General features: G+C 47.2%; 1 protein-coding gene across 1 annotated transcript in view; it reads right to left on the bottom strand.

The window, feature by feature from the left end:
• The window catches only part of MYH16 (myosin heavy chain 16), a 54806-nt gene that overhangs the window by 23356 nt on the left and 18978 nt on the right, over window positions 1-12472 (bottom strand). The window contains exons 18-25 of the mRNA XM_070412578.1: window positions 11446-11566; window positions 9843-9979; window positions 8441-8522; window positions 6060-6233; window positions 4511-4738; window positions 2944-3048; window positions 603-689; window positions 257-402 (exon numbers count right to left, since the gene is read on the bottom strand). Coding sequence (XP_070268679.1) covers window positions 257-402; window positions 603-689; window positions 2944-3048; window positions 4511-4738; window positions 6060-6233; window positions 8441-8522; window positions 9843-9979; window positions 11446-11566 — 1080 coding nt within the window. The remainder of the gene's footprint in view (window positions 1-256; window positions 403-602; window positions 690-2943; window positions 3049-4510; window positions 4739-6059; window positions 6234-8440; window positions 8523-9842; window positions 9980-11445; window positions 11567-12472) is intronic.

The raw sequence follows: 12472 nt of genomic DNA, 5'->3' as shown, positions 1-12472 counted from the left end.
CCTCAGATGCATGCATTGCTTAATACAAGTCTCCTTTTCATCATCCAATAGGCCATGTCTGATGCCCTGTAGACAGGACAGCACCTACTCCTCTCTCCCTATAGCCTTCCTGGTGGGCACACTGCCTGGCACATGCTGGTGACAGGCATGGATACATGTGAATTCCTCAGCACAGTGCCCGGAGCCTGGGACCATCTAGAAAGTTCTAGATATTGCTAATATTATTACAGAGAAATGAATGACTGCATTGGCATACTTTTTCACCACCTCCTCAAGATCTAGCTTGGACCGCTCCATCTCATTGAGATTGTCAATGGTCATCTTCAAGTCACTCTCAGCTTTCCGACGAGCCTTTTCCACCTCTGCCCGGATTTTCTTTTCTTGTTCCCAGTTATCTTCCAGCTGTGGAGATAGTAGAGGAGGGGTGAGTCTCGGTCCAGAACACAATAGGAAACCAGACTGGGCCTGGTTCCTTAGCTGTGGCATCAGAAGAGCCCTCACTTCCTGGGTCCTTTAAAACTGGGGGATGTGTCAGTCCAGCTCCAAAAATGTATCTGAGGACCCTGTCCTTGAGTGTAGAATTGGCCAGCTGTGGGCATTACCTCATGGATCTGGGTGTTGAGCTTGCTGTTGCTCTTTGTCAGGTGGTTCACCTTGTCCTCCTCAGCTTGCAGATCATCGAGGGTTTTCTGGAAGGAAAGATACACACGTGTTTCCCACAATGTACGCAGGAGCAGCTGGTCAGACCTGGTTTTCTGCCATCACTTCTGAGCTGAGTTGAGTTGACTGCAGTGAACAGCTACTGAGTGCCTGCGCCTGGGTGCTAGGTGAGGCTGGGGCAGACCTGAGCACCCGTCAGCAGCAGGTAAGCCCTCGGGTCAGTAGGGGGGGCTCTGGTTCTCCACAGGCATGTGGAAATTTGTGGGGGCTTCTGGTTGTCATAATTATTGGGAGTCACACTGTCACTTAGTGTGTAGTTCCAGGGATGCTGGACCTCTTATCTTGCTCTGGACAATCTGGCACCATAAAGAATAAGTCTGTTTTTGTCCACATGCTTGATGTCCCACCCAGACTCTCATGTAAATAAAACAACCATTTATCCTTTTCTGAACCTAGAACCCACCACAACTTTACATATACCGTAAATACTTTTTTCATTTAGTATACACTACATTTTTATAGAATGATCTACCATGAAAATTGAGAGATGATTTATATATTGTTATGAAAATCTCCCCAGGGGTTATTCACCATTTTGTTAAATTGCAGCAGTGACAGCCGCCACATTTGCTATCTGGGTCACCAACACACCCTCCCGTGCCCATCTATAGCCGTTGTAGACAGGCTCAGGCAGATAGCCCACTGCTCACGATATCTACTAGTCAATCTGCTTTATCTTTTACACATGGATAGCTCTATTATTTATTATAATAATAAAAGCATAATATGCTAATTAGACCAGACAACTGAACGACCTTCCGGCTGACCTGCTGGACAAAGCCAGGGCTGCGAGGGCCGAGCCCCTTGCATGAATTTCATGCATCGGGCCTCTAGTTTATTATGAATTATTTTCCATTTATTTCTCCTTTATATTGAAGGGTGCTCTATTTATAGTTTTATTTCAGGATAGTAAGAAAGTCTTCCAAAATAGTCAGTCTTCATTATTTGTGGATAATCTACCTGCCAATTTACCTACTTGCTAATATTATTTATAATCCCCAAATCAATACTCATGGTACTTTCATGGTCATCCACAAATATTAGTGGGATGGTGAAAAATTTGAGTCACCTGGGGTTTTTCAGCTGAGATCAAATGAGATGATGCCTTGCCTTCATGTTTTATCTAATACTGCAAACAAGTGTCCTTTTCACAGTCTATTTAGTGTCACATTTTTACATTTTTGTGCTTTTTGTTGGTGATTTCACTGTTAAAATGTACCCACACACAGTGCTGTCTAGTGTTCCTAAGCACAAGAAAGCTTTGATGTTTCTTACAGAGGAAATTGTGGTAGATAAGCTTCATTCGGGCATAAGATAGAGTGCTGTTGACCAAGGGTTCAATGTTAAGGAATCAACAATATGTACTAAAAAGGCGCCTTTAAACACATACACACATAAAACAACATAATGTATTGATCATAATCATATGTATTATGTATTGATTGGTTGACAAAATGTTATGATCAAAGGCTTACAGAAACCTAACCCTAAATTTCCCCTAGGAGCAGAGTTTTAGTTTTTTGCTGTTTCAGTGTGTGTGATGATTTTATAGAACCTTGAATCATGAGAATTGGCTGTATTTGTTATAAGAAGTGGCTCTGGGTATTTAATATAGTTGAGTCACAGTTGAAGGGGAGGTATTTCCAGAGGCAGCTTAGGGGACATGCTGTGGATTCAGGTTTCAGCAAACACAGGGATGAAGGTCCATTGTCTGGTTCTGAGCTTCAACTCGCTCTTTGCACCTGTGTTTCCAGAGCTAGGAGGTGCCCTGGGCTGGAGGCTGGTCAGAGCTGGCTCTGTATTTAGTAGCCTGAGCCTGTAATAGTCGGGTGAGTCTGCCTGTGACCTCAAGACCTCATGTCTGTTGTTGCAGCAATGCATCAGAATTCACTGGTGCTTTAGAGCTCAAGGACACTTCCCTATGCCCCACCTCATTCTTATGACTCTGGGGATCACACCTCCCACTGTGCCTGGGGCCATCCTGACTTTTGTCTGTTGTCCCCGTTTCACTCTGAAAGCTGTCCTAGTTTGGGTGATAAATTATATGGTTGTCCCATTTATAACCAACCTAGAAGGAAGGCATCAAGATGTGACCATGCTCACTTCACTGATGAGGGCATTGAGATTTAGGGAGATTCTGTGAGTTTCCTGAGGGCCCCTAGCTGAGGGTGACAAATCTGAGGTCTGCCTGCTCTGCCAAGGGGAGAAGTGGGCGGTGCTCACCTGGTGCAGCTCCTCCAGGGCCCTCTTCTCCTTCTGGAGCTTGGCGATGGAGTCTTCTCTGAGTGAGAGGTCCCCAGTCAGGGTGCGGACCTTGTGATCTAGGGCCTGGAAACCCGGGTGAGAGAGAAACAGATCTTTAAGGCTGGGAACACCTCTGGTGGGAGGAGAGGAGGCACTTGTTTTGAGAGAGGGTCCTTGATTTGGCTGTACTCTAGAGCAGTGGTTCTCAACCTTGGCTGCACATTAGAATCACCTGGGAATCTTTTAAAAATCCTGATTTCTGGGCCTCATCCTCTGGAAATTCTGTTTCTTTGTTACTAATGTCGTGGCCTCACCCCCATAACAAAGAAACAGAATTTCCGGAGGATGAGGCCCAGAGATCAGGATTTTGAAAAGATTCCCAGGTGATTCTAATGTGTAGCCAAGGTTGAGAACCACTGCTCTAGAGTCTCCTGGGAGCCTGAGAAATACTATACCCAGGTCACACCCCAATCACCCAAGTCAGAATCTTGGGGGTAAGGGAAGCAGTGAGGACCACTAATTCAGGCCTTTGCTACTGAAAGCCTGGTCCTTGGATGTTAGCTGTGGCATTGACCGAGAATGTGTTGGAAACATGGGTCCTGGGTCCCTGCCAGACCTGCCAGCCCAGAATCTGCATCTTATCAGGATCCTGATGGTTTGGGTGCACATCAGAGCTGGAGAGGCATGGGTTTGGTTATGTCTACCTTTCCCTGCTCATGGACCCCATACACCTACAAGGTACGAAGCGGGTGTTGGGGCCAAGGGCCAACAAGTGGGCTCCCCCTGGAGCCACTTGGAGGGCATCAACTGCTTGTTTGAGCAGCTATAAGTGGCCCCACTCTTCTGATAGGGTTGCCTCTTCAGGGAAGGGAGGAAGAGTGAACATGATGCTGCAGGACATTCTGTGAGGGGCCAGGATGCTGAGGCTAAGTGGGCAGCAGGCTGATGCAGATGCCGGGAATCCCAGGTTTGAGGAGAACCAGTCAGGTCTGAGTGTGGATGGCACCATGACGGGAAGAGCTCTCAGTCCCCTTAGGCAGCTGCTCTAACAGAACTTTCTGTAACAATGGATGTGTGTTCTCAGTTTGCTTTGTCCAACACAGTAGCACTGGCTGCATGTGGCTATTGAGCACTCAAAATGGGGCTCTGTTAACTGAGGAACTGCATTTTAAATTGTATTTAATTAAGTTAACATAACTCCATTTGGTCCAGCTGGGTGGCTCAGTTGGTTGGAGTGTCATACTGTACACCAAAAGATTGCGTGTTCTATTCCCAGTTAGGGTACATTCCTAGGTTGCAGGTTCAATCTCTGGTTGGGGTGTATGTGGGAGGCAACTGATCAATATTTCTCTCTCGCATAAATGTTTTTTTTCTCTCTCTCTCCTTTCCTCCTTCTCTAAAATCAATAAACATATCCTCATGTGAGGATTAAAAAAAATATCCCCCTGTAGCTGGTGGCGAGGCTCCTGGTGTGACCCCTGCAGGGTGAGCGAGCTGGGATTCCCTGACCCTGAGAGGAGTGTGATTGTGCCCAAGGCCACCTCACCTGCTTCTCCTTCTCTGTCTTAGCCAGGGTGGTCTCAAGGCCCTCCAGGTCACGCTTCAGGTCACTGAGCTCCCCCTCCAGCTTTCGCTTGGTGGCACTCAGGGAGGCAGCTGTGCCCTCCTCTTCTTCCAGCCGCTCCCGCATGTCCCCAATCTGGCTCTCCAGCTCCATTTTGGTCTTCATCATCTGGGTCAGGCGCTCCTCCGCATCCATTAGGTTATCTTGTTCCTGATGGAAAAAAGAGCCCCAGTCAAAATTAGGGGTCCAGGCTCCCACAGGGGACCAAGATGGTGGGCAGTCCTCGGGCTGACAGGACGCCCCGCCCCCCCAAATGTGTCCTGAGGTTGGACAGGGGCTGGGCTAGCTCCGAGCTCCTTTGTGATGTGTACGACAAAGTGACAAAGTGTAGTCTAGGAGTGTGGGCCCCAGGCCAGTTGCAGCACTTGAGAGTTAGGATGCTAAATCTCAGGCCCCAGGTGAGACCTGCTACATCTGAATCTGCATTTTGATGAGATGCCAGGTGATCAGATGCACCTTAAGGTTTAATCAGAGGTGGAGCTGTCAAAAGTCACACAGGCAATAAGTGGTAGAGGAGGGACAACCTGGGGATCCACTGGGGTCTCCCCAAGATGGAGTCAGTGGTGTAAGACAACAACTGGACACAGAGACAGAAGACTGGCCCAGCTGTGTGACTTTTGTTCATGGCATAACTTTACTGAAATTCAGATCTTTGTCTGCAAAATAAGGGAAACAACACCGTGAGGCGTAAAGGGATGGAGCTCATGAGGTGCTTCTGTAAATAGAAGATTCTTTTATTACTGTGGTCTCACTCAGGCCCAGTCTTCCCAAACATAAAATAAGGTTCTTGGCTGGAGAAACTCCTCAGGGGTGTTAAGATGATGTGAAGAAACTATGCTAAGCAGGAAGGACCCAAGATAGAATCGAACCCCTCACAATTGTGGGTTTTCTACCGATGGGCTTGGGACCTGATGAAGTCTCTAAATGTTGGTCAAAGTGAGTTTTCTACCCTGTAAGATACATGTGAAAATTGGGTATCTTAAGGGGTGTTTGTGAGGGTCCAATCAGAGAAGGATCCTTGGTAAACCAGGAGGGTCACAGCAGTGACTATAGTCATTATATTGGAATGCAGGGAGGGGGGCATTGAGTCAGGCACCCATGCAAACTAGGTCATTTGTTCTTCCTGCTGTGTTTGCACTTGACAGGCAAAGAACAGTAGGCAAAGAGGGCAAGTTCCCAAGGTCCCACAGCAGACCCAGGCTCACTTCGGGGGCTTCTCCCACTACATCTTGTCTGGACAACCCTCACAGGGCCAGCCTTTCTGTGTGTGCTGAGGGCAAATAAGACTCTGATAGAGACATTTTGGTATTTGGGTCAAGGGTGACATTACAATGAAGAAAAGAGAAGGCCGGAGGCACACAACTCGCAAGAAGCTCATCCTCCCATCTAGGGCCTGACTCATGGCAACCCTTGAGGTTTGGACAGTTGCCAAGGCCCCCAGCTCCTGTCCCTCCCCCAGGGCCCCACGTACGGCCTGCAGCTGGATTTTGAGGTCGTTCTTCTCCTGGCTGAGTGTGGCCACCTTCTCCTCCATATCCTTGACCTTGGTTAGCAGCTCTTGTGTCTTGGACATGGCATTCCTCAGCTCCTCCTCTTTGGCCTTCATCTCCTCCTCTTGCCGGGCCACATTCAGGAGCGGCTTGACCTGAGCAATATCATAGAGTGTTAGGGAGATGGGCTTCGCCAGGGGACTGAGAGACGGGTTGTGGTGGCTCTGCCAGGCTGGGCCTCATGTCCCCACTGGGTGGAAAGCAACTCCTGCTGCAGCTGTGAGGAAGAGCCCTTTTCCATAGAGGCCAAAGCATGTCTGGCCTCCACAGAGAAGGCCCATTCTTCTTAAGATCAATCCTCAGGATGCTCTTTGATCCCAGGAAACACAAAGTTACATGGTCTTCAGTATCTAGCTGCACCCAGTGTTTACAGCTGTTTTGTAAATTGTGTGTGCTTGGAGCCCTGGCTACATCCACAACTTGGCTTTCCCTTGCTTTTCTTCCTTATTGAGTGCCCTATCTATCTATCTATCTATCTATCTATCATCTATTCTCTCTATATCTCCATCTCTCTGTTTTTTTTTAAATCTTTTTTATGTCTCTCTGTCTGTCTCTCTTGTGTCTGCTCTCCAAAGTGGCAAAGTTCGCATGAACAGGTTATGTAGGCACTACAACAGCTGTCACACTTTTTATTCAGTGAAAGTGTGTTTTTCTCCGCTGACTCATCCTACCTGGCTTAGTTAAATAAGATTAGCATTTAGTCAATATACTAAGAGTAAAGGATTTTTATTTTATGTTTTTTACTCATTGGAATAGCACCTTGCCCTGAATGTTTAATTAGTGAAGTTTTACTTTCTAGTAAAGAACAGGGAAGCTTCCAGGCTCTGTCTCCTTGTCATCTGTGATCACTGTGTCTGCTTGAAAGACCCTAAGAGTTGTTGGTCTGGGACTTCCTAAATCAGGGGTCCTCAAACTACGGCCCGCGGGCCACATGCAAATACAAATATTGTATTTGTTCCCGTTTTGTTTTTTTACTTCAAAATAAGATATGTGCAGTGTGCATAGGAATTTGTTCATAGTTTTTTTTTTAATCTATAGTCCGGCCCTCCAACGGTCTGAGGGACAGTGAACTGGCCCCTGTTTAAAAAGTTTGAGGACCCCTGTCCTAAATGGTAATCCATACACAAAGGGGACAGGTGAGATGGATTCCAGCACTGCATTGAAACCCTTTGATTTTTATTGTTACATAGTTACTTTAAAATAATTATTAATAATAACAACAAATAATTTTGAAAAAATTTTAAAAATGAAAAAGAACTTGTCAAATTCATAATTTTATGGATGCTATTTGCTTAGGATGAGATTAGAGCAGGTTAAGGAAATGAAGTTTCCTTGTAAAATAAATTTTCAAGATCAAAACAGTGAGTTGATATAAAGGAAAAAAACTCAGTCATTGAACAGGTGGGAATGTGCCGGTGATGATGAACTTTGAGAATGCTCATCTAGGACCCTCTGCAATCGCCTATGTGTGGGCACATTTGGGGATGCGGAACTTACTGTTCTCCCTTTACTAGGGTAAATTTGTGGTCAGCACCAATTGTTTAAAAGCACTTTTTCTCTGGGAGGGAAAAGAAGCTTCTGTGTGCAGTGTGGGGGGCTCACAACCACCTGAGATGACCTAGAACCTGTCCTAATTCTCCACGTGGCTGCCCCTTGAGACAAGCATTCTCCTGTCGGCTGAGTGTGGCAGCCCTGCACCTGGCTCCCATGGTGCCCAGTGGTGTGTTCCCTCTCAATGGAGGCCCCAGCTGTGATGTCATAACCTGGTGTGATTCAACCTGCATGCAGTAGGATGGTTCATGGCCTCCCGCATTGGTTGAGGATGGCCTGGCTGCTTGGGGCACCAGCAGCCCCATCATCTGGCTGACTCACACCGTCCTCACTGCTCTCTTGGAAGAATCTGGGAAATGAGATGTCAGATCTCATGATTTCCTGAGGCCACCCCAGTTCTGAAGCCAAGGACTTCACTAAGGGAGTTGAAGATGTCTCAACCCCAGGGGTGGGGCACTGATAACCAAGCCCACTTTCTGCAGCAGAGTGGGGGGTTCCTCTCCACTCTAAGTGTATTTTATTTTTAGGGATGAGATGAAATGGGGGAAGACACTATGATTTTTCTGAGGGAGGAATTAGCCCCTGTCTGGAAGGAGGCTAGACTCCTCTGTCTCCAAGGCACTCTCATTTTTAGACTGTCCCTGCAGTATCCATGGTTTTCCACCCCCAAGAGGCACCTCTTTCTACCTAGGACTAAGGCCCCCGCCCGCAGATAGCAGCAATACCAGCTGGCCTAGCCCTCAGCCCTCACCTTGTTGTAGAGCTTCCACCAGCCCCAGAAACGCAGCTCTAAGAACTTGCGTGTGTTCCGCTGGATGACTTTCAGGCCAATTCTGCAAAAAGAGAATTCAGGGTTGCATGGGTTAAAATGCACGTGTCAGGACCTGGCCTCCCAGATGGAACCATTCCTCTCAGACAGCATCAGGCTGAGACAGACTACTCATTTCTTCCTGCATTTCCCTTCCTTTCCTCACCGGAAATCATCGATTGGTTCCTAATCCCATACATCAGCAGTCTTTGGAATCCACCCTTTCTTGTCCCTTGCACTTTCATTTGACTGACTTTTACCAGTGACTTCCTGGGCACCAAAGCCTTGGGCTGGCTTGGGTTGCCATCCGACCACTCAGTCCCTAATCAATGTCCCTGCCTTCAGCTGGGGTCACAGAGGGCCTGATGCTGGATATCAGGAGTTCATTACTGTTATTATTTATCCATCGCTACTATTATTATTAATTCTATGACCACAAATTGCCAGAGTCAGTCACAAGTCAAGCAGGGCAGCCTGAGATATTTTCTAATTACTGTTTTGGGGAGCTGACTGAAAAACAGGATTCTGAGGGCAGGGATTTGGAATGAGGATTTCTGGGATCTAATCCTGACTCTGCATGAACCTGGCCCAGTTCCTTAACCTCTCTGACCTCAGTTTCCACATCTATAAGATGGCGGTACTGGCCCTCCCACTTCCCTCTCACAGCATCATCATCATCATATGGAGCAAGTAAGGGGATGGCTATGAAAGTAGCTTATACACTGTAGGTTAGGTGGTCCCTGTTATGAATTCAGTTGTGTCTCTTTCAAAACGTATGTTGAAGTCCTAATCCCCAGTGCTTGTGAATATGACCTTATTTGGAAATAGGGTCTTAGCAGATGTAAAATTACTGGGGTTAAGATGAGTTATACTGGAATAGAGTGGGACCCTAACCCAAGATGACTGGTATCCTTATAAAAAGGAGGAAGATTTGAAGACAGACACAGAGAAGAAGGTCATATGAAGACAGGCAGAGATTGGAGTGATGCCAATAAATGCCTGGGGCTACCAGGACTGAAAGAGGCAAGAAAGGTTCCTCCACTAGAGGCTTCAGAGGGAGCATGGACTTCCAGCACCTCGATTTCAGACTGTTGACCTCCACAACTATGAGAAAATAAGTTTTTGTTGTTTTAAGACACCCAGTTTGTGGGGCTTTGTTCTGGCAGCCTTGGGAAACTATTATAGCCTCCCAACAGGGTTCTTTGGTCCAGCAAAGACATTGGCACCTCACTGCACTGTGTCACTAATGGAGCTGACCACTGTATGTATGGCGGGGTTCCTGGTCATTTTGTAAGGATGTGTGTGGCTTCAGTGGTCCTGCCCCATTGGTGTTCATGTATGCTACCTTCGTTCCAGCATCTTCTTGAACTCAACCCTCATAAGGAAACCCCGGAGCCGACACTGTAACATCGTCATGATCTTGGATAGACGTTCATCTCGCATGTCCTCGAGCTTGGCCAGGATGCCTGCTCGGAAGAATACCTAGAGGACAGACACACTTATCTGAAAATAGCCCAGCTGTCACCAATAGCAGCAACTTGGGAGTGGGGGTTAAAATCAAAGCACCAGAGATTCAGAAGGGTCTTTAAGAGTTAAGAGACACAGTCTAGTGCTGTTATTTGAGGACCCTCAAAATCAGCTGGCCCCAGCCTGGACACCTCCAATAGCAGGGCCACTGTAGCCTCAGTGTTTAGTTCCTCTTGCCCTTGGATTCTCCTATAAGCTCCAGACCTGGTCTTGAACTTACTAGCTGGGTCACCTTGGACATGTTTCCTCACATCTTATGGCCTCAGTTCCTTATCTGTGAAATGGGAATGCTGATCCCTTCCTTAGACGGTTGTTATAAGGATTAAATAACAGGCAGAAAAGAACTTTTGTAACTATGAAGCTCTGAGTAAAGTGTGAGACCCTTATAATCCCCACTGCTGTGATTGCTTGGAAGCCAGGGTGTCAAGGGGCCTCCCTTTTTTTTACCACCATGCAAAGCAGCCTGGATAGTCAGGATCCCATGGGAATCTGGGAGTGGGAAGAGGGGATAGTGATCAGCTGGGGGTTGGGGGTGGGGAGTTCCAGAAAGGAGACAGAGTTGTATTAAGGCTGCACAATTTCAGGCATCCAGCTCGTTGTGTGTCAGTGGGACTCATACCCAGGAAAACAAGACTTGTGAAATGCAAACTTTGGTCACATTCATTGAGCCACACCAGGCCTGTGGAGAAGTTGTACTCGCCTGGGCCACCCATGAAACCAGGAGAGGCAAGTGACCTGCTCCAGGCTACACAAGAGGCAGGCTATGAGCCTGACCCTCTTGACTGTAAAGCCAGTGCTCCTCCCATGTCACCCTGGCTGTCATGTTGGGGTCCAGTCTGATCAGGTAGCTATAGATGGACACTGTTCACTGTCAACCTGGCTGGCCGTAACAATCGTGACAGTACCCTGTGAGACCAGGAAGTGAGACAGACAAAGGATAGCCCAGGTCCCGTGTCGGGATCTGGTGGCTGCCCCATCTGAGTCAACCCAGAATTATCTGCCAGCTCAGGGCTGGGGCTGTTGGTGTGTGTGGGCTAGGATTATGGTGCTTAACCTGAAGACCCGAATCACACATGTACTGCCATGCCCTGGTCAAATCCAGGGCCTTGATTCTGATGGGCTCCTTTTATTTTTAGAAATCTGGGGTCATACAATCCTAAGAAATATCCTACCATTTATTGAGTAGTATTCTGTCTGAGCTGGATTCTCATGTATGTTACTTTTAGTCACTCCAAAGTCCGATGAAATTGACCTTATGAGCCCTGCTTTTTCAAAGGAGGAAACGGAGGGTCTCATTAGCCAAGAGGCTTGTACAAGACAGGCAACTGGCCAGTGGTGGAGCTGGAATTCATATCTTGAAGCTCACCTTCTTAAAACAAGGTTGAGTGTTATAGGGAGGCTGTACCACCGGAAGACCCTACCTTGGTATGTCCAATTTTGTATTCATTTACATCCAGGTCAATGGACCCAAGCAGCAGCTCTGAGGCCTTCTTGTTGTCTACGAATCCCTGAGGAATCACGTTGGGATTCAGCACTTGGTACCTGTCAGGAGTGGGTAACAGCAGTCATGCAGTCAGTGTCATCTCCAAGCTGGCAGCATGAAAGCTTGTCCATGCAGTTATCCCTTGATCTATGGCATGGCCCTTGAGTCAGGGGATAGATTTCTTTTACAGATGCAGGCAAGATAGATGTGTCTGACAGGAGACTTGGGGACTAAATGTCAGTGTGGGTTGAGGTTTCAGGGGGGAGGTGTTTGTAGAAATGAAGACACCAAACTTCTTTTCTTCCAGACATAGGAGAGCTGCTTATTTTTCCTGACCTGCAAGCAACTCCCTTTGTGATCTTGGATAAGTCCTTTCCCAATTAGGGACTTCAGATGACTTGGACAAGGTGACCTCAGGTGACCCTTCTTACTCTATCAATCTATGGTCACATGTTCTAGCAAATAGAGAGGGAGTAGAAGTAAAATAATGCAAAGATGGGGTCTTGGTTTGGGTTCCCCCGGAAGCAGACCCTGAGACCAGGATTCAAGTGCAAGTAGTTAATTGGGAAGTGGCAGAGTTGGGAAGTGGGTTGGGAAGCAAATAAAAGGCATGCTATCAAGCCAGTTATTATAGCAGGCAACTGGATCTTCATCCTGCTGGGGACACTAGGAGCAGTGGTGAGTTGGAACCTGTTCCTACTGGCTCATGAGAGTGAATAGTGTGCATCTCTTCCCAACTCCACATTCAGAGATGCCACAGTGGTAGCTCGAAATCAGCTGTGGTGGGAGTATTTACACCATGGAAACAGGCAGACACTACAAATCAGGGTTTCTTTTTTTTAAAACCTGGAGAGCCCATTTTTAACATTTACCAGCATGTTGCTATCTGATCTGACAGCCAGTGTAGGACACACCTCAGAGTTACCTCATCAGAATGGTGAGGGGGCTGAAATATTTATTTACCA

This window comes from Myotis yumanensis, unplaced genomic scaffold, assembly GCF_028538775.1.
Source record: "Myotis yumanensis isolate MYYU_CA2020_CCGP unplaced genomic scaffold, mMyoYum1.0.hap1 SCAF_4, whole genome shotgun sequence".
Classification (NCBI taxonomy): Eukaryota; Metazoa; Chordata; class Mammalia; order Chiroptera; family Vespertilionidae; genus Myotis; species Myotis yumanensis.
This window is presented reverse-complemented; position numbering and strand designations above follow the sequence as displayed.